The 21,909-nt window shown below is 42.5% G+C and overlaps 2 protein-coding genes across 2 annotated transcripts in view; both read right to left on the bottom strand.

Moving 5' to 3' along the window:
- Positions 1 to 5,237: 5,237 nt before the first annotated feature.
- gdf3 (growth differentiation factor 3) lies at positions 5,238 to 9,587 on the bottom strand. The gene is made up of 2 exons (XM_034186332.1): positions 9,278 to 9,587; positions 5,238 to 6,136 (listed from the first exon to the last, which is right to left on the bottom strand). The coding sequence occupies exons 1-2, from the start codon at positions 9,549 to 9,551 to the stop codon at positions 5,295 to 5,297; spliced, it is 1,116 nt and encodes a 371-aa protein (XP_034042223.1). The 5' UTR covers positions 9,552 to 9,587; the 3' UTR covers positions 5,238 to 5,294.
- An 825-nt stretch (positions 9,588 to 10,412) lies between these two features.
- The window catches only part of trappc10 (trafficking protein particle complex 10), a 37,997-nt gene continuing 26,500 nt past the window's right edge, over positions 10,413 to 21,909 (bottom strand). The window contains exons 15-23 of the mRNA XM_034186331.1: positions 21,693 to 21,834; positions 21,414 to 21,572; positions 18,624 to 18,853; positions 17,237 to 17,337; positions 16,425 to 16,548; positions 16,032 to 16,196; positions 15,765 to 15,945; positions 14,869 to 15,063; positions 10,413 to 12,512 (exon numbers count right to left, since the gene is read on the bottom strand). Of these exons, the coding sequence (XP_034042222.1) occupies positions 12,262 to 12,512; positions 14,869 to 15,063; positions 15,765 to 15,945; positions 16,032 to 16,196; positions 16,425 to 16,548; positions 17,237 to 17,337; positions 18,624 to 18,853; positions 21,414 to 21,572; positions 21,693 to 21,834 (1,548 nt within the window). The 3' untranslated portion in view covers positions 10,413 to 12,261. The remainder of the gene's footprint in view (positions 12,513 to 14,868; positions 15,064 to 15,764; positions 15,946 to 16,031; positions 16,197 to 16,424; positions 16,549 to 17,236; positions 17,338 to 18,623; positions 18,854 to 21,413; positions 21,573 to 21,692; positions 21,835 to 21,909) is intronic.

Genomic DNA, 21,909 nt, shown 5'->3' with positions numbered 1-21,909 from the left:
TTTAAATCAGAGGGTCATTTAGTTTTGACTTCAGGCTTCAACAGTCCAAACTGGACCTGAACTGTGTGGGTTTTTTATATATATATATATATATATATATATATATATATATATATATATATATATATATATATATATATATATATATATATATATATATATATATATATATATATATATATATATACACACATACACACACACACACTGCATCCAGAAAGTATTCACAACGCTTCACTTTTTCCATATTTTATGTTACAACCTTATTCCAAAATAGATCTAATTCATTTTTCCCCTCAAAATTCTACTCACAACACCCTAAAATGACAACATGAAAAAGTTTTAGATTTTTGCTAATATATATATATATATATATATATATATATATATATATATATATATATATATATATATATATATATATATATATATATAACAAAAAACAATAATAAAACAAAACTAAGAAATCAGTTACATAAGTATTCATAGCCTTTGCCGTGAAGTTACAAACTGAGCTCAGGTGCCTCCTGTTTCCACTGATCATCGTTGAGATGGTCCTACAGCTTAATTGGAGTTCACCTGGGGTAAATTCAGTTGATTGGACATGATCTGGAAAGACACACACCTGTCTACATATAAGATCCCACAGTTGAGTCAGAGCACAAACCAAGCATGAAGTCAAAGGAATTGTCTGTAGACCTCAGAGACAGGATTGTGTGGAGGCATAAATCTGGGGAAGGTTACAGAAACATTTCTGCTGCTTTGAAGGTCCCAATGAGCACAGCGGCTTCCATCACCTGTAAATAGAACAACTTCAGATCCACCAGGACTCTTCCTAGAGTTGAGCGCCCGTCTAAACTGAGCGATTGGGGGAGAAGGACCTTAGTCAGGGAGGTGACCAAGAACCTGATGGTCACTCTGTCAGAGCTCCAGCTCCAGCATTTCTCTGTGGAGAGGAGAACCTTCCAGAAGGACAACCATCTCTGCAGCAATCCACCAATCAGGCCTGTATGGTAGAGTGGTCAGACTGAAGCCACTCCTTAGTAAAAGGCACATGGCAGCCCACCTGGAGTTTGCTAAAAGGCACCTGAAGGACTCTCAGACCAGGAGAAACAAAATTCTCTGGTCTGATGAGACAAAGATTGAACTCTTTGGTGTGAATGTCAGGCGTCATGTTTGGAGGAAACCAGGTACACAGCCAAGATTTCAAAGGAGTGGCTTCAGGACAACTCTGTGAATGTCCTTGAGTGGCCCAGCCAGAGCCCAGACCTGAATCCGACTGAACATCTCTGGAGAGATCTGAAAATGTCTGTGCACCGACACTCCCCATCCAACCTGATGGAGCTTGAGAGGAGCTGCAAAGAGGAGAGGACAAAACAACCCAAAGATAGGTGCACCAAACTTGTCATATTCAAGAAGACTTGAAGCTGTAACTGCTGCCAAAGGTGCATCAACAAAGTATTAAGCAAAGGCTGTGAATACTTACGTACAGGTCATTTCTTAGTTTTATTTATTTTTAATAAATTTGCAAAAATAAAAAAAGTTTTTTTCACATTGTCATTATTATGAAGTGCACAATGGGTGTATCACAAGGATCTGTGTTAGGCCCACTATGTTTTAGTCTTCACATTAATGACCCACAGTTTTGTCATGATGTAGAGATGCAACTCTATGCTGATGACCCTGTTTCATATACCCACGCAAAGTCAGCTCAACAAACAGCTGAAAAATTAACCAATGCTTTGATTGGAATGGCTGAGCGGTTAGACCGCACTTTTCTCACTTTAAATGTAGGCAAAACTAAAGGTTTGTTCTTTTCCAAAACGAAGCTGAACATCCCAGATGTAAAAGTCTGCATTGGGGGTGAACAGACAGATTGTCACTCAATTAAAATATCTTGAGGTGTTAGTGGATCCAAATTTGAGCTATAAGAAACGTATAAAAAAAAAAAAAGACAAAAGCTGACTCTATTTAGACAAATTAGATCCTTTCTATCTACAGAGGCTGCCATGATATTTTGCATGTTTTAGTTTTTCCACATATCTCATATTGTATCACTTGCTGGGGCCAGGCGAGCCAGATAACAATCAGGCCCTTAGAATCCCCGTGCAAACAGGCTCTGAAAATTTTTGAAAAAAGGTATCATCACTGTAACATACTGCATAAAGCACAATCTACTAACTTTTGAAAAGTTTAGGATATTTTCAAATCTATGTGCTGTTTACAAAATCTTAAAAGGCTTGTCTCTCACCTGTTTGTGTAAGTTCATGTGTTGTTGTGGCTTTGTGAGGTCCACTAGAATAGCTTCCATACATGACTGCGTTCCACCCTTCCGAAGCTCAGCATTTGTACAGGCAGCCTTTTCTGTTAAAGCGCTCACACAGTGGAACTCTGCTCCAGACAACATAACAAACTGTGATTCATTTGGTGAATTTAAAGCTAAAACCAAAAAACATTTCAAACTCTCACAACAATGCACCCACTAACATGTAAGACAAGGGGTGTGTGCGACTGGGTGTAGTGTTGTGTGCTGTGCATGCTGCTACACCCTTTGATTATGTAGTGTGTGTGTGTGTAGTGCTGCTATATGTCTTTACCTAATGAGTGATGTGCTTTGTGTGTGTTGTATTTATTTGTGATGTTTGATGTATTTATATGTGGTATATTTATCTGTATCTAGGGACTGCAGATACAAATTAGCCTAAGGCTAACTCTGGTACAATGCATCAAATGGTAACATTTATGTTTTAATTGCACATGGTCCTTTTAAATTAATTAAGTTGACTGATTGATTGATAGGGTGTTGTGTGTAGAATTTTGAGGGAAAAAAATGAATTTACTCCATTGTGGAATAGCTGTAACCTAACAAAATTTGGAAAAAGTGAAGCATTGAATACTTTCCGGATGCACTGTATATATATAAAAAGTTTATCACTTAAGGCAAACTTTAAAATAATAATTTCAACAACAGTTCAACAGCATCATAATAAATCAGAGAAATTGTTGAATAGTCTCTTGACTTTTTAAATAGACTATACAGACTAGACTTATGTTGGGACCCAGATTCATGGAAACCCATGTAAAACTCTATCTTCCAAAGAAAATCAAACCTGCCGAGTGGTACATTTTATTTTATTTTTTAAAGTCAACATCTGTAATTTCATATTTTATGCGAATTTTAAGTTTGCTCAGAAACTTAAACCGGGAATGTTCACGTATCCAAAAAGCGCTGGTCTCATGACTCCTTTTACTACATCCAGACCGCTGTGGCCGTCACCATGGCAACCGCAGTGGTCTGGCTGAGAGAAAAGACAAAAGGATGTGAGATAAGAGTTAGTGTTGTAAGAGATAAAAGAACTGGATTCAGTCAGACAAACTCCAGAACCTCTAAAGAATAGAGACATGTGGAAGGTTTATGGGATGGCGTTGGGGACAAACAAAGTTTAACACAAGAAACTGGCATTTCCCGTAGACTGGAGTTGCCTTGGCAACAAAAAACCTTAAAAAGTGGGTTTTAGAATTTGCAAAATCTCTGGTGCAGGGTTTTTTTTATTTTTAAAGAGGCATCAAATAAATTCTCAGTAGATATTTGAATTATATTAAAACTACAGACTATATTTTCAAAATTCAAGATTATTTTGTTTCAGTGTAAGAGACTTAATTTTACTATTTTCATAACTGTAAAGAATTCAGGAAGAATTATTCAATCCACAAAAAAAATAAATTAATTAAGTGACATTTACACAAGAAGCAAATCTTAAAAATCAGCTCTGAAAGCAAAACTTTAAAGATTCACAAGAAAGGTTTTTAGAATAGACAATTCAACACAAGTTTATGAATTTCCATCAAGGAAAATAACTATGAAAAACTCAAACTGTCCAAATTCTGGGTATGTTCATAAAAACCGTTTAAGTTGAAAGGAAGAGTTTACAAATTTTTCAAGAAAAAAAGGAAGCGTTCTAGTCCCAACATCATGACCAAATCTACAACCGCTATTTGTAATTAATAATCCATGTGTAGTTGATATAACATACTGAAAGATAAAGACAAAAGGAAAGATCACAGTCTCAGAAAACATGTATATATATATATATATATATATATATAAATTAATAAACCTTCAAGTAGAAACTCTGCTGTGAAGCTGCAGAAACCAAACATTTCAGTTTAGTTCTACAAAAAAAAGAAAAAAAAAAAGAGCAGTTTTAAAATGTTTTCAAACATGTTTTGAGTTTGAAAACTTTAAAATGAACCACCTGAAGCTGAACATCGACATTCTTCATGATAGTTTATCAAAGGAGCTAATGTTCAGTAAAGCCCGACTGGAGTATATATTTTTAAGGCCAAGATGACTAGATAGTGGGAGCAAATAAAGTAATTATTATTTATAAAAATGTCAACGATTCCTCACATTTTGTTATCAAACCCTTCGGACAAAGTAATGTCATTGAGTTTTGATATTTACAGTTCAAACGTGAACTTTATAAGTATAAAATATAACCAACAAATGCACATCAGGCTGCCGTCTCAAAGACTGGCAGTCAAAGTGTTGCCTTGCTCTGCATTTGCATAAAATAGACTTCTCTACTTTGGCCCCGCCTAGGCAGCGGCATAGCAGCCACTTGTCTCTTGTGGTCAATGGGGTGACGGGGTCCCAGCCATGCTTGACAGCTTTGTAAAAACAGTGATGTTGGTGCATCATTGCTCAACAAACAACGTAATGATCCTGTTTAACACCCATGGTGCTTTCCTACATCAACTGGTAAAATAAAAGTTTTCATATGCGCAAAAGTGACAGTGACAATTATATGTTCATGACAGAGTCATATCAGCTGATATATCAGTCAGGCTCTAATGAGGAGCAATCAATCAATTACTTGACTAATTTCCAGCTTCAGCTGTGAGAAACTGTGTGTGTGTGTAAGCTTGTGTGCGTCCACATACAGAACATGATGCATTTTTTTTTCCTATTTCTAGTCAAACACAAAAATTTCAGACACTTTATTGTAGGCATAAAAAACTGGAGGAAATTCTGCATTTTTAAAATCTTTGTCTCAGTGTGGATGCAGCCCTGCATCAGTGACAGAGAGTAAAGCTCCACTCAAATTTAAACACCCAATAATATCTGTACATCAGAGTCATCAAAGAGACTTTATTACAGCTTGTTAATTGTTAAAAACAAAAGTCATCAGAAATAACACACTGTATGCCAAAATCACATTTAGTGAATTAAAATTTTCTCCTCGAGTCCAAAAGCAGGACACAGACTGTGGAGCTGATGTGGAGACACGGCGTCAGCGGCAGCCGCACTCGTCCACCACCATGTCCTGGTAGTGCTGAAGCACCACGTTGTCGTTGTTGTCGTAGTAAAGCATGGAGATGGGCGAGAGGCGGATGGGCACACAGCAGGGCTGAGGCGTCCCGCGGGGGTCCAAGGAATGGACCAGGGTCTGCAGGATGGCGTGGTTGGTGCCGTTCAGGGTCTCGCTGAGGGGGAAGGGGCACTCACCGTGGCAGTAGTTTGCCATGTAGCCCTGCGGAGCAATGACCCAGTCGTTCCAACCCACTTCCTTGAACTCGATGTAGAGGCGGCGGGCGTTACACACGTGGGTAGGGATCACAGGGACTTTAATCGCGCTCCTCCTTCGTCTGGACCGACACTGGCTGGTGCTCAGTGACACGACCACCAGCGAGGCCTCCACCGCTGGCAGGGTGAAGACTGGGTCCAACGAGAAGGAGCCCCCGGGATGGAAAGAAAGAAGGTCCTCTGGGTTCTCGTTGACAGGCAGCAGCTCTAAAACCAGGCCGTAGTTGCGGCCTGGCGTCCTCCAGCTTTCTGCCAGAGACGTGATGTTGATGATCACGGAGGCGGGTTCTGGTTGCAGCTGCACCGATTGCGACAGCACCAGCCTGCGGTTGACCTCGGGATCGGCTCCCCTCAGCGTGGCTCGGACCACTCTGTAGAGGGACACGCTGAGGGCCCGGGGCCTCTGCAGGACTCCTGCTGAGCCCAAAGTCCAGTGGAGCTTGATGTCCAGCTGAGCCAGAGACAGCTGCTCCGCAGGCTGCAGGACCGAGACGTTGAAAAAAAGCTGCTTCACCAAACACGTCCGACAGCCGCCGCTCATCAGCCTGCCTGCACGACACCAACACGGACAGGTTTCAGCCACCCACCACCTCCACGTTCAGAGGTGTGTCACAGACGTCACAAATTAAACCTACATACAGCCACCACAGGACTGTTCCATGTACCAAGAGAACCATCTGAAAGTGAACTTGGACCATGTCGGACCTCCTCAACTGCTGAAGACATCTGGAAGAGTGCAAACCAGGATTTCTGAAGCAAAGTTTATTTATTTTTAAAAATGAATCACTGCCTCACAAAAACCATTTCAAAGAAAATGAAAGACATCAGCGGGCCGATGTAAATCCTGCACACGCCGAACAAGCATGACATCATCCCTTACGTTAATCAATCACAAATATTATGCTGATCAATATGAACTTCATGAAACAATATGAATGTACGAGGTCTGTTAGAAAACTATCCGACCTTTTTATTTTTTGCAAAAACCATATGGATTTGAATCACGTGTGATTGCATCAGCCAAGCTTGAACTTTCGCGCTCATGCGTGAGTTTTTTCACGCTTGTCGGTTGCGTCATTTGCCTGTGAGCACGCTTTGTGGGAGGAGTGGTCCAGCCCTCTCGGCGGATTTTCATTGTCAGGAAAATGGCTGAGCGACTGCCGCTTTGCTGCATCAAAATTTTTTCAGAAACTATGAAAGACAGCCAGGTGGAAACCATTCGGAAAATTCAGATGGCTTTTGGTGAAGATCTTATGGATATCACACAGATTAAGGAGCATTACAACTGGATTAAAGACGGCCCACAGTGGCTGAGGGTGCGCCGCACTTCGAGCGGCCATCGACAGGCTGAAACGACCAGATCATTTCCAAAGTGAAGGCTGTGTTGATCCGGGACGTCGTCTGACTACCAGAGAAATGGCAAGAGAGGTGGACATAGCACTTTTTCGGCACATTACACTGTTACAGGAGATTGTGTAATGAAAGACGTGTGGCGGATTTTGCGCGTCAGGACGGAGCCGCTAATGGCGCAGAACAAAAAGCACCTCCGTGTTGGAAGTTTCACAGGACATGCCCAGCTCTTCCACCATTCGGAAGATTCAGACAGCTTTGGGTGGCTTTTCAGTCGAGTGAGTATCCGAGAAATTGTCGAAGATCTGGGCATGTCACATGTCCTGTGAGACCAACACGGAAGTGCTTTCGTTCCGCGCCATTAGTGGCTCCGTGGCGAATTCCTCCGCTCCTGTTTTCATGACAAAATCTCCTTTAACAGTGGAATGTGCCGGGAAAGTGGTATGTCCACCTTTTCTGCCATTTCTCTGGTAGTCAGATGTCGTCCCGGATCAACATAGCATTCAGTTTGGAAGTGATCTGGTCATTTCAGCCTGTCGATGGCCGCTCGGAGCGCGACGCACCCTCCGCCATTGTGCGCCGTCTTTAAACTGGCTGTACCACTCCTTAATCTGCGTGATGCCCATAAAATCGTCCCTGAAAGCCGTCTGAATTTTCCTAATGGTGTCCACCTGGCTGTCTCTCACAGTTTCTGGAAAAATTTGATGCAGCGCTGCTCCAGCCGTTCAGACATTTTCCTCACAATGAAAATCTGACGAGGGGGGAGGACCAGTGCTCACTCAAAGCGTGCTCACAGTCGAATGACGCAACCGACAGGTGTGAAAAAACTCACGCAAGCTCACATGATTCAAATCCATATGGTTTTTGCAAAAAAATAAAAAGCTTGGATACTTTTCTAACAGACCTCGTACTGTCTCTAGTCCTGTTGGTTGTGGAGAGACAGCAAAATCTGTTTTCCACAACACGTTTTTGTATCTTTATCTGATATATTCTCTCTCTCTCTCTCTCCTTTGCAAACTTTCTTGTTTAACTTTTCCATATTGGATCACCACTTCTGGAAGTGTACTGCACTCTTCCAGAGTTGCAAACAGGCTCTGAAATCAGTTGTTTATTCATTTAGCTCACACGGTTGAAGTGCAGGATCAGGATCAGGATTCAGATTTACTTTTTCTGAAATGCAGAAGTAACAGTGGTCCCTCTTCTGGACCAAGGCCTTCCACACTTCTGGAGGTCTTGCACAGTAGAAGAATTCCAACATGGTCCAGGTTCAATTCTGACATATTGATAATTCAAAAACAGTGCAGTACAAAGACTTTAGCTCGTTCCGCTTCCTGAAGCGCACAGCGTTATTGCAGAGGTAGCCACCAGCATTGGAAGAACAAAAACAATTTGGGCCACCTTCCCAAACAAAAACACCGCCCACTTTAACAAGATCCAAACTTCCTGGAGACGCTCATGTTTTGAGCGTGATGTTAGCAGGCTGGACGCTAACCGCGGAACCTTAGTATCCCTCTCTATGTTGCTAAATATCTCAGCAGCAGTCGCTATTGTCTCTCCGAAATGTCTCTAAAAGTTGCTCAATTATGATGCATTCCTGTCTAATTTGCATATGCTGGAAGATTAATTTTTTAAAGTTTGGATTATTTTGTTTTTTGGTGGTATCAGGAAGACCAATGGGATTATAGTGATAATTGTGTTTTTTATATAAATACTTTTTGCTGTTTTGTAAAATTTTATTATCTTCAATGAATCATTTGTGTGATATAAAAGTTGTCAGATATGACACTATAGTGCCTAGACAGGATTTTTAGTTCATGTCAAAAAGTTGCTTTTTTTAAAAACATTTTTTAAAGATGTGCTTGTAAAAAGAAAAACCCATTTATGTTGTTTGATGACCCAAAGATCTACGATGTTCTCAGAGAGAAAAAGAAAAAAAAAAAAAAAAAAGTCTTTTTGCCACATCAGTCGTTTTCATAGTGGGCGTGTCTTAGAAGCGATTTTGGACGTAGATATAAAAACTGACACAAAACGTATTTCTCCTGTTTAATATTACAAAAACGAATTTTGTAATACAAACAACAAAAATGTATTGTGTATTATAAACACACTAATTTAGTCAGAGGTGCATTATTCACACAGTCAAAACTTTGGACCTTATAGTGCATCATATCCTTTATGACGCTACAAAAAGAAAAAAAAAAAAAAATCGAAAAAAAAATTTGAAAGTTTAACGTCTCAAACATCACATTTATTTTGTCAAATAATTTGTCTTTTCCCCCCCAAACAACTGCGTAAAATGAAGTCATAACGGTAAGTTCCGGTTCTGGTACCGGTACTTACCCTGGTCCTGCACGTATCGGATGATGTTGCCGCGGACTCCGAACTCCGACACCAAACAGGAGTCTCGGTCTCCGTCCGGACGGTCCTCGGACCTCCGGAACATCCTCCAGAGCGCAGGCGGGACCCGGTGCCGGTTCCGGGAACCCCCCGCGAACCGGGGCCTCCCGGACAAACCCAGGGAGCTGAGCAGGAGCTGCTCCTGACTCCTCACGTGCTCCGGGAAGGCCGGAGGCCAGGCGGCTAGAAAGGAGGCGACGAGGAGTAGAGGAGTCATGTTTGATCAAAGGCGCTCCTGCGCGCGCCGCGGAGGTCACGTTGTGAACCTTAACGAAGGGGCGGGGCCAAACCAGCTGCTACTGGGGGGGAGACCAGGGTTAGAGATACGGCTTAATTTATTTTAAAAAAAACACTCCTGAGGGTGGTTCTGTGTCGCAGGTGCCACAGTTTTGGACTCCAGCTCTCACTCACTCACCTTCAACAGCTTAGTCCAATTAAGGGTCACGTGGGGCTGGAGCCTATCCCAGGCGTCACAGAGCGTGAGGCGGGGTCACACCCTGGGCAGATCCAAAATGTGTTGAATCCTAAATTTTTGAGTGGATTTGGAACAAATGACTTGGTGTGAATGTTAACAGTTTCAAACTTCAGATTTTGTATAAGTACACTCAATTGGATGTTTTATCATTACCCATGATGCTATGTGACAATCCCCAGGCACCTCTGCATAAAAAAAAAAAAAAAAAAAAAATTTTTTTAAGGTTGGTCATGAATATGAGTAAAACATTGCCAACTAAAGTAAAAAAAGTAAAGGTTTGGTAGTCCACCCCAAAAAGGTGAACTTTAAGTAGTCCTCTTTCTTAGATACTTTTGTCTGTGCTGTATATTTGGAGGCAGCTTTTCAAAGGACCAAAAGCAGAAAATGTAGAGGAGCACATAATGACGACGACAGTGGTACGCTGAGGTTAACGCTGACTCATCAGATCAATTAAATAAATAAACAGAAGCAACTTTATGTTGCTTCTGTAAAAATACAAGCCTTGTCTGCCATCTGCTGGACAGTTCAGGAGTGTGCATCCATATCAAATTCTGAACGTAGAATCTTCAGATTGTTATATCTAATAATCACAGCAACATGAAATCAGTTGATTTTTTTTTATATAGTTGGCAATCAATGACTTTGCTTTGAATCATTATTTACATATAGGTATGTACAGTGTTCAAAGAGGAGCAGGAGGCTGTAATTACAGTGTAGAGTCATTCTTTCAAATTCAACGAGTGTTTTCATTCAGCTACTCAAAGCGTATGTGTGCATAGCTCAGACGCAGATTTGTCAACGCACACAGACACTCAGAATAAATAAACACACAGTACACTGATATGCAAGACACCAGACTCACCAAAGTACACTCACATGCACAGTATGCGCACGGCCGTTTGTGCCTCTCGTCACCTTCACCTCAAAGACCAACTTTTTCTTTTAATGACAATGGGAAATTAAAGTTTTCTTTCTGATGTCATCAAGAAGTTAAATATCATTTAAGAGCCACAGTGTGACTTTGATGTTACAACAACAAAATCAGAGTTGTTGACAGAATGGCCCGAGGCAGAGTGTCAGTGATTATTTGAAACACAGAATTTTAAAGACGCAGCCGTTTGTGAACTCCACATTCTATAAGGTCACATTTTAGAAAGACAGCCAGAAAAAGCAGCTTCGTAAGTTGCGTTTTGGTTCACTTTCGCTCCAGAGTGGTTTGGCTTCGGCTCCCGGGTGGTCAGGATGTAATCAGATTTCCAAAGCTGGGTCGGGGTTGGAACATTTTTAATCACCTTATCAGACTCATCATCAGAATCAATCAGGGTTTTCACGTAACTATAAGTTGTGGGTGGACCTACGAGTGCTGCTCGGCTGATTAACGTAGTTCACTCATTCATTACCAAAAATAAGATTACGGACATTTAAAGCACTCACATTGAGAAATGCATTTTAATTCAACTGAAATTGAATTGAAATGCAATCTTTCCTTGTGTCTGCCCCCTAGTGGCAGCAACAATAACAAAAAGTAGAGTTTTAATTCTATAAACTGTCAATTTGGTCTTTTTTAATGCTTTCTTTATTTCAGTGTAGAGTTTTTGTCTGTTTCAAACCTAACCCACCCACACAAAATTTAATTGTTTGTTTTCAAAGAAGCACCTTGAAGAAATTCTGCACATTATAGCTTTTTTTTTTTTTTTTTTAAATCTTGAGATTCATGTCCCCCCCCACAACTTTTTTTAAAATCTTGATTTCAGTGTAGAGTTTTAGTCTGTTCCTAATCTAATTGAACCCACCGTCACAAAAACTTTGAACATTATTCAAAAAGTTTTTTTTTTTTTTTTTTTTAAAGCAGCAGGGTGGGGGGGGGGGGGGGGTTGCGGGACTGTGTTTGTGACGTCCAGACGGGTTTTCCCCAAATGTTGCTGCTCTTCGACTTTTGGCAAAAACAGCAGCTTTATTTCAGTGTTAATTAAAAGTCATCAAGATGCAAAAGCAGAAAGAAATAAACGCGTTGTTCAGACCAACAACAAACCCGACACTGAAGCAGGTCAAAGGTCTCCGAGGTCAGAATGAGGTGACAGAGGCACAGATGTGGGCATGTGCAGGACTTTGGTGCACAGCTGGACACTCGGGAGTCTGGACAGATAGAATCATATTTCACTATAAATCCCTTCACGGAGCTTTGTACAAATTATGGCGAGGAAATCTTAACTCATCAGCGGACATCGTCGGCTCTTCATTGTCTCTTCCGTGATGGTTCATGTGTCGAGGGGAAGTGATGACAGAGTCCACGCCGGCATCCCGCCGAGGCCTTTGACACAAACCTGAAAACCCAATGATCCACGGAGCCAAAGTCCAGCAGAGTCCGTCCGGGATCTGGGTGCAGGTGTACGGGAGGACTTTGGCGTTGCTGGTGTCCACGAAGCGGTGGCGAGCGCTTTAACCACAGGGGTCATGTGGCGTTGACCTCCATGATGTGGTCGTCCGTGGTGGGCAGCACTAAGACCTGCCGGGCGTGGGTGTGGTTAAAAACCTGGCCGGGGCTGAAGGGTTCCAGTCGCGGCATGGCGAGAACTTTGTGCTGCAGGTGTTCGCCACTGCTGGCAGAGTGGGCGCTGCTCCGGCTGCCGATGCTGGCCGTGTCCACCTGCTCGTCCAGGTTCTTGTCCAGCAGGGACAAGCTGTCATTCTCCACACAGCTGTCTGCAAGGAGAGACACATGAGAGTGTGGCCACAGTGAACGCAACATGATCACTGACACCAAGAGGAGACCCCCCCCAAAAAACCCCAAAACATTTCATCTCATAGTTACGGCAATAATCTGAGATCAAATCAAATCTTGACATCACACAGCAAGTTCCAACTAGGAGAGACCATAATCTCCACCGAGGTCCACCCGTGCTCTTCACAGCTCTGCTGACAGCTTCCTTTGATCTCTTATCAAACATACTAAGATCCCTTATGATGGTGACCCTTGACCCAGATTACTTTGGACCTGACGCTTGAATTTTGATCCTGAAGACTTTGACTATGGTGCCCAATCTTTGATCAGGATTGCTTTGACCCTGATGTTTGATTCCAATTCTTTTCACCCTGATCTTTGATCCTGTTCCCTGAACCTCACCACAGAGGTCGTCTTCATTGCTGTTCTTTGCCTACGTCAGTTTGATTCTGTAATCAAGATAAAAAATAAGTTGGGATCAAGAGGTGGATCATGCCTTTGATCCAGAGTATAGTAGTGTTCAGTATAATAGTAGTGCTATGTGACTAAAAAGATTAATCCAGGTTTTAAGTATATTTCTTATTGTTACATGGGAAACAAGGTACCAGTAGATTTAGTAGATTCTCACAAATCCAACAAGACCAAGCATTCATGATATGCACACTCTTAAGGCTATGAAATTGGGCTATTAGTTAAAAAAAAGTAGTAAAGGGGGTGTTCACAATAATAGTAGCATCTGCTGTTGACGCTACAAACTCAAAACTATTATGTTCAAACTGCTTTTTTAGCAATCCTGTGAATCACTAAACTAGTATTTAGTTGTATAACCACAGTTTTTCATGATTTCTTCACGTCTGCGAGGCATTAATTTTGTTGGTTTGGAACCAAGATTTTGCTCATTTACTAGTGTGCTTGGGGTCTTCTGCACATGTCTTATTTAACAGAGGGACTTTGTGGGGGATTCTTGCAAATAAATTAGCTTCACACAGGCGTCTAACTGTCACACCATTTACAGGTAGCTCCAGACTGTCTTTGATCATCCTGGAGCTGATCAAAGGGTGAGCCTTTGCCATTCTGGTTATTCTTCTATCCATTTTGATGGTTGTTTTCTGTTTTCTTCCACACGTCTCTGGTTTTTTGTCCATTTTAAAGCATTGGAGATCATTGTAGATGAACAGCCTATAATTTTTTGCACCTGCGTATAAGTTTTCCCCTCTCCAATCAACTTTTTAATCAAACTACACTGTTCTTCTGAACAATGTCTTGAACGTCCCATTTTCCTCAGGCTTTCAAAGAGAAAAGCATGTTCAGGTGCTGGCTTCATCCTTAAATAGGGGACACCTGATTCACACCTGTTTGTTCCACAAAACTGACAAACTCACTGACTGAATGCCACACTACTATTATTGTGAACACCCCCTTTTCTACTTTTTTTTTTACTAATAGCCCGATTTCATAGCCTTAAGAGTGTGCATATCATGAATACTTGGTCTTGTTGGATTTGTGAGAATCTACTGAATCTACTGGTACCTTGTTTCCCATGTAACAATAAGAAATATACTCAAAACCTGGATGAATCTTTTGTAGTCACATAGCACTACTATTATTCTGAACACTACTGTACAAGCGCAAAGCAAACATGATCCAAGTTCAGTAATAAGACTGTACTGTATTTGTATCATGTTTTTCCATCTGATGCAGAAGCTCAAAGCGCCTTATGAGCTGCTGGCGTGTGAGCGTCCATGACGAAGCAGAACAGCTGCTTTGGTCCCAGCCACTGAAGCTTCTTTAGCTTAGTCAGGCATCTTGGTGGCTTCCCTCAGCAGCCTCTTTTTGTACACATTCGTTTAGAATTCATATGAAAGATCCAAAGCTTACATTTTATTTCCAGGGCAGCACAGTAGCTTAGTGGTTAGCACTGTTGCCTCACAGCAAGAAGATCATGGGATCAATTCCCAACTGTGGCCTTTCTGTCTGGAGTTTGTGTGTCCTTCCCGGCTTCCTCCCACATCCAAAGGCATGCAGGTTAGGTGGACTGGAAACTTTAAATTGTCCGTAGGTGTGAGTGTGTGTGTCTGTCTATATGTGTCTCTGTGACAGACTGGTGTCCTGTCCAGGGTGAACACCACCTCACACCCTATGACTGCTGGGATAGGCTCCAGCCCCCTGAGACCCTTAAATGGAGTAAGCAGATATTGAAAATGGATGAACATTTTATTTGCAGTCACAAACTGATGCAAACAGGTGAAGAGTCCAGTGTGGTCAGTGTGGATGCACCTTTTCTGGACGGATATTAACTCAGTAAAATGCTGAAGGACAAACCTGGTGAGGTCTTACCAGGGTCGGGCTGCAGGGGCAGCGTTGTGCTGTGAGGCAGGTACTTCAGCACTTTGATTTTGGGGAAGGGCAGATGGCCGGCGAACAGAGGCATGACCTCGATCTGCAGCTTGTGAGTGGCGCTGGTGGTTAGCGGCATGGACACCATTCCCGAACTCTTCCCGCACACTGCCCAGTTACTGCTGCTGTCAGCCACTGCAGAGAACACACAGCCTTTAAAGGTCAGTCGTGATACAGCTCAGAGTGGACACCGGCGTAAATAACGGGCCTGACAAAAAAAAAAAAAATCATAAACAAAATAATGGAATGTGCAGCCTTTGATACAATTTAGCCAAGAGATTAAAAAACAAATAAGTCACTAAATATCGCTTTGAGTTAAGCCAATCATTAAGTTTAGAGCAGGGGTGGTGGCCAAATGGCTAGCGCGCTTTGTTTCAGTGCAGAAGGTTCCCGGTTCAAACCCCATTCCTGACACATTTCTCCATGTAATGTGGAGTTGGAAGGGAATCTGGAGTAAAACTTGTGCCAAATCAACATGCAGATCCACCTTGGAATTTCTGTGGTGACCGAGTTGAGGGGGGGGGGGGGGGGGGGGGGGGATTCAATAATCAAGTTTAGAAGAGTAGGGCAGAACTGAAGGATGGTCAAAAAAGTCAAGTGAGGAAAGTCACCATAACCCCTAAAACTAACAGGGTGAGGGGGTCTTTCAACCCCTCACCTCTCTGGCTACGCACCTGTACAGCCTCTGTTATCACTCTGCACTTATGAAAGAATGAGACTGACATGGAAGAATCGATCTTTTTACAGACCAGAGAACAGCAGCATATTGTCGTACGTGAGAGGGTTGGAGAAGAGAAAGTTCAGCATTTCCTCTTGATTATATCCAGCAAACGTACCTTCATACATGAGCTTGGTGGTTCTGAGACCGTCGCTCTCAGTTCGGCTCTCCTCCCCGATCTCTCCCTCTGTAGCCTCCGTCAGCCGTGTAATGCACACCTCCAGCCTGCAGAGGGAGCCAGAGCGACAGTGCTGCTCCCCAGCAGGAGGCAGGATCTCTGCTCTCACGCTGTACAGCGTCTGATCACAAACAGGCACATTTACGCACATGAAAATCAGAAGCAACAAGTCCAAACAGAACCGGAGCGGACACGAGGTGGACTTACAGCAACTCGGTCCAGCTGGAACTGGTAGTGAAAAGGTTTCAAGGCCGAGATGTCCTGGTTGGTGGGAGAGAAGTGAGCAGAGAAGACGCAGTGGAGAGAGGAGGGGAGCTCCTCCTCCCACCTCACCTCCCACAGGCAAAACACACTGTGCTTACTGCACAATGGCTACAAAAAAAAAAAAAAAACAACAACAACAACACAAACACACACTCAGCTTTCACGGGAAAGTCACCAAAGTCTGACTTAACATCAACATCCACCACAGCTGTGATGAAAACCAGCTCAGGCTCTCTGAGAACAGAAAAACTTAAGATATTTTCTAATCCACTGTTTTGTGAGGTGTCAGGTTTTTTGCCTCTGACATCATCTTCCTTCATATATTTATTTACTCACCTGCTGCGTCTTCGTGTTGAGAGACTGGAGCTGCAGCAAAGCCTGTCGTTTCTCTGTCAGCTGTATGTCCGCTAACGTGAAGCTGATGTCAGACACATTCTGCACACACACCTGGATGTACTTCCTACAGGGTCAGGTCAAAGGTCAAATAATGGAAATGCCCAGTCAATGTTGGTGACACGTCTAAAGATCAGCTGCGTTTGGACTATACCTCCTGTGTCCTTCTCTAATCACGCTTCCTTGACATGATGAGACTTCATGAGGACTTAGGAAAAGAAAATTTCGGTTCTACGGTACGGTGATAACTGGACAGCGACTGTTGCTGACGTTAGTCCACTTGTGTCAAACTCTAACTTTTTGAAAGACTACAGAATGTGCTTTAAAAACTAAACAAAAAAAACATGGAATATCAGTTAGTACAAAAGTGAAACCAGTTGATTGTTCCCGCACACCCTTCCATCCACTCGTATTCATCGATACAAATTCAAGTTAGTCAACGAAACACCGTATTTCCCCCGACTAAAAGGTGCGGATTGTTGTACTAGTTTGGGAACTCCTGCAACCTAACCTAAAAAGAGGTGGGATGATGCACAAAAACCAGTTTGGTACATTTTCGGTACGTGGAATCAGGAAACAAAGATCTCTGGCCTCTGGTCTTTGAGGCAGTATGTTGCTGAAGAGTCTTTCCAGATTGTTATGGTGACATGTTTATTTCTTGGGTGCCAATGAGACATTTCCGGGTCATTTCCTTCCATTAGGAACCTTCAAAAGCTAATAGGAACCCAGCCACTCTCAGGTGGGTGGAGTCTCACCTGTTGCCAGCAGAAAGCAGTGAGTGTTTGGTCTTGAAGGGGATGTAGAAGGTGAGCGTCAGCAGCGTGGAATAGATGGACCACGGACAGTCAATGGACATCTGCAGAAAAACCAGAGATTTAACTGTCCAATCTCTCAAAGCATCATGGGTAAGATTATCTGTGTTGTAGTAAAGTAAGTAAGTAAGCTTTATTTATAAAGCGCCTTTCACAGACCAGGGTCACAAAGCGCTACACATGGCGTACAAAAATACTCTAAAAATAACATACGAAAACAATAAAATACAATATTAGGCTAAAAAGCTAACTTAAAGAAATGCGTCTTTAGTTGCCTTCTAAAAGTATCTATACAATCCAGAGAACGAAGGGCACAGGGAAGCTCATTCCAGAGGCTAGGTGCCACCACTTTAAAAGATCTGTCCCAGCGAGTTTTAAAACGGGTACGAGGAACCATCAACAGGTTCTGATTGGACGACCTGAGGCTCCTGGAGGAAGCATAAGGCTGGATCAGGTCCCTGATGTACTCCGGTGCCTGTCCATGCAGAGCTCTAAAAGTCAATACCAGGATTTTGTAATGAATCCTGTAGGAGACAGACAGCCAATGCAAAGTATTAAGAATAGGAGTAATATGGTCCCTCCTGCAGGTGCGGGTAAGCAGGCGCGCAGCAGAATTTTGCACAACCTGCAGGCGGGCCAACTCCTCCTTATTCAGATAGGTGAAGAGACTGTTACAATAATCCAAATGCGATGAGACGAACGCATGAACAATCATCTCAAGCGCTTTTAAAGTCACCATCTTACGGAGCTTAGAGATGTTCCGAAATTGGACCACACAGTTCTTAACCAGGTAATTTGTGTGCTGCTCCAGAGACAGTGACAAAAGCTGAGTGACGGATGATGTTCAAGTCTAAAGTTAGAATTCACATCTTAAACTATCTATGATGGACCCACAGGCAGACGAGATGTCGTCCTTCACTGGAGGGAAAAGCTGATTCGAGTTCCACGTCTGAGTGTTGTCAGAAAACATCTCTCTGAACGTCCTGCACTTTAAACTCAGTGTGTTTAACAGGAATTTATCTAAGGCAGACATCAACAGATTTTAATTATTTTTAGGCCAATGAGGAACAGATTAGATTTTTTTTTTTCCTTTTAATAGCTTATACATTGATGAAACAGCGCCCCCTACAGGACATGGGCATGTCTAAAAATGAGCACAAACACACCTGCATGCTGAGCTATGAACAGGTTGCAACAAGGATTGTGACTGTCAAAGTGTGGTGTTTCAAGAAGCTGCTGATTGGTTAAATTCAAGAAATGTGGACATTTCTGTTGGTGTGGATCATTATTTGTGCCAGAAAAGCAGTCAGTGGTTTTTTTGGCTCCTCACCCTCTGGTCCATGGCGGTCATGGGGGTGTTTGGGTGACTGTAGCTACGTGGTCGGTGGCGGACTTCCCCGTTAGTTAACCGCTCACTGACGGGTCTGTCAGGTCCGGACGGGATGATGCAGAGAACCTCCAGGTGGAACTCTAAGGTGTGGTAGGGAGGGGTGGCAGGCAGACTGATGCTGGTCACTTTCTCAGATGACTGGATGGACAGAAGACTTTCCCCCACCACCTCTGGAGACAAACAGAACCACCGCACCACTCACATGAGATCCAAAATAACTAAAACCCCAGCTTCAAACTGTCCCAGACTCAAACCTCTCTCATTCTGGTCTAACCAGGTCAGGGGATGTTTTTCCAAAAGTGTACAGACTCTAAATACAAATGTTTAACTCTGTATTTGTACTGATGAAAACTTAGGGGGGTTCTTGATCTGGCAAACTAAGGAATATGTTAGAGGTTTGCTAGAAGACAAGGTAAAGCAAAGTAAAGCAAAGATTTCATTCAGGTTAAAGTCACACTTGGCAGAGTCTCTCTCTACAGAAGCTGTACCATTTGTATTAATAACTGATAGAAATCAAGTCTAAGAAAATGTGTTTTACCAAAACTGGAGCAAATTAACCTTTGACCTTGGTACAAAGGTAAATTGTCACCATTTTTGATGTTTTTACTCCATAACATTCAGTCACAGATAGTCCAAACTATATGAGCTTTATGATCATAATTTTCAATGTGATTGGAGAATGTTTTTGATCTCTTTTGAAATCCTTCATTGACCCCTACCTGGCTGCAGCTACCACCTTGGGATACATTTTTTTCAAGTCCCTGTACATAGGTGACCAAAATATATCAAACAGTTCACCTCTAATTTACAACCCCAATTCCAATGAAGTTGGGACAGTGTAAAATGTAAATAAAAACAGAATACAATGATTTGCAAATCCTCTTCAACCTATATTCAATTGAATACACCACAAAGACAAGCTATTTAATGTTCAAACTGATAAACTTTGTTTTTGTGCAAATATTTGCTCATTTTGAAATGGATGCCTGCAACATGTTTCAAAAAAGCTGGGACAGTGGTATGTTTACCACTGTGTTACATCACCTTTCCTTCTAAGTTGATGAATGTTCAAAGAACACCTGTTTGGAACATTCCACAGGTGAACAGGTTAATTGGAAACAGGTGAGTGTCATGATTGGATATAAAAGGAGCATCCCCAAAAGGCTCAGCCGTTCACAAGCAGAGATGGGGCAAGGATCACCACTTTGTGAACAACTGAGTGAAAAAATAAAAAAATAGTCCAACAGTTTAAGAACAGTGTTTCTCAACGTTCAATTGCAAGGAATTTAGGGATTCCATCATCTACAGTCCATAATGAGAAGATTCAGAGAATCTGGAGAACTTTCTACACGTAAGCGGCAAGACTGAAAACCAACATTGAATGCCCGTGACCTTCAATCCCTCAGGTGGCACGGCATTAAAAACTGACATTGTGTAAAGGATCATACCACATGGGCTCAGGAACACTTCAGAAAACCATTGTCAGTTACAGTTCGTCACTACATCTACAAGTGCAAGTTAAAACGCTACAATGCAAAGTGAAAGCCATACAACAACAACATCCAGAAACTCCGCCGCCTTCTCTGGGCCTGAGCTCATTTGAAATGGACAGACACAAAGCGGAAAAGCGTGCTGTGGTCTGATGAGACCACATTTCATATTGTTTTTGGAAATCATGGACATCGTGTCCTCTGGACAAAAGAGGAAAAAGACCATCCAGATTGTTACCAGCGCAAATTTCAAAAGCCAGCATTTGTGATGGTATGGGGGGTGTGTTAGTGCCCATGGCATAGACAACTTACACATCTGTGATGGCACCATCAATGCTGAAAGGTACATCCAGGTTTTGGAGCAACACATGCTGCCATCCAAGCAATGTCTTTTTCAGGGACGTCCCTGTTTATTTCAGCAAGACAATGAAAAGACACATTCTGCACATGTTACAACAGTGTGGCTTCGTAGTAAAAGAGTGCGGGTACTAGACTGGCCTGCAGTCCAGACCTGTCGCCCATTGAAAATGTGTGGCGCATTATGAAGCGTAAAATATGACAACGGAGACCCCGGACTGTTGAACAACTGAAGTTGTACATCAAGCAAGAATGGGAAAGAATTCCACCTACAAAGCTTCAACAATTAGTGTCCTCAGTTCCCAAACACTTATTGAGTGTTGTTACACAGTGGTAAACATACCACTGTCCCAGCTTTTTTGAAACATGTTGCAGGCATCCATTTAAAAATGAGCAAATATTTGCACAAAATCACTAAAATTTATCAGTTTAAACATTAAATTTCTTGTGTTTGTGGTGTATTCAATTGAATATAGGTTGAAGAGGATTTGAAAATCATTGTATTCTGTCTTTATTTACATTTCACACAACGTCTTAACGTCATTGGAATTGGGCTACACACTTTTTGTTTTGTCTGAACATTTTTTAAAACATCCTCATTCTGCAAAAAAGTTATTTTGCATTTATTTCTGGACACAATTTAAATCTGTAATTAAAATATAAGGGTGCCAATAATTCTGACCAGGACTATTCGGTGGGGGGGGGGGGGGGGGGGGGGGGGTCTGAGCTTTTGGTTTCTGAAGAACTGGACTTTCACACAATTTAGAAATAAAACCCCTCAAACTGGTGCTTGCTCTACACGCTCACGCTGAACTGATTTTAGCTCCAGAGTGTCTGTGTCCAAATACTTGTGGTCCTGACGGTGCTGTGTGTTTGCACGGACCAGCAGCAGGGTTGCGGATGCAGGCCATGCAGCTGGCGGAAGGCAGGATGGGCATGGTGTCTGTGTTGCTGAGCTGCAGGGCGTCCCCCTTCTTCATGACGTAGCGTCCCGTCAGCAGAGTGAACTTCACCACCTGCGGCAAACCAGCCAGCAGCGGCTCTGTGGGCACAAAACAACCACAAACTTCTCAAAGCAGCTCTACTGATTAAAGATTAAAATAAATTAAATGGGTACAACAACTCCAGATTCTGGACAGGATGTCTGAGGATGACGTCAGACCTGAGAGAGGTTCCACACTCAGCTGGGGCTCCTGAGAGTAGACTTCGTAGTGCACCAAGGGGTAGATGTGCGGCAGCACAAACTGCACTTGACCCACTGTGGCGCACAGCTGGCGCAGCGTGTAAGTTCCTGGATCAGCACTCTGCAACGGAGATCAATGTTCAGAGGAAGAAAACCACAGCTATGCGGCTTATGTGTGTTCTGGCAAAGAACGCGG

Source organism: Thalassophryne amazonica, chromosome 14, assembly GCF_902500255.1.
Source record: "Thalassophryne amazonica chromosome 14, fThaAma1.1, whole genome shotgun sequence".
Taxonomy (NCBI): domain Eukaryota; kingdom Metazoa; phylum Chordata; class Actinopteri; order Batrachoidiformes; family Batrachoididae; genus Thalassophryne; species Thalassophryne amazonica.
Note: the sequence above shows the minus strand (reverse complement) of the source record. Positions and strands in the feature narration are given on the sequence as shown.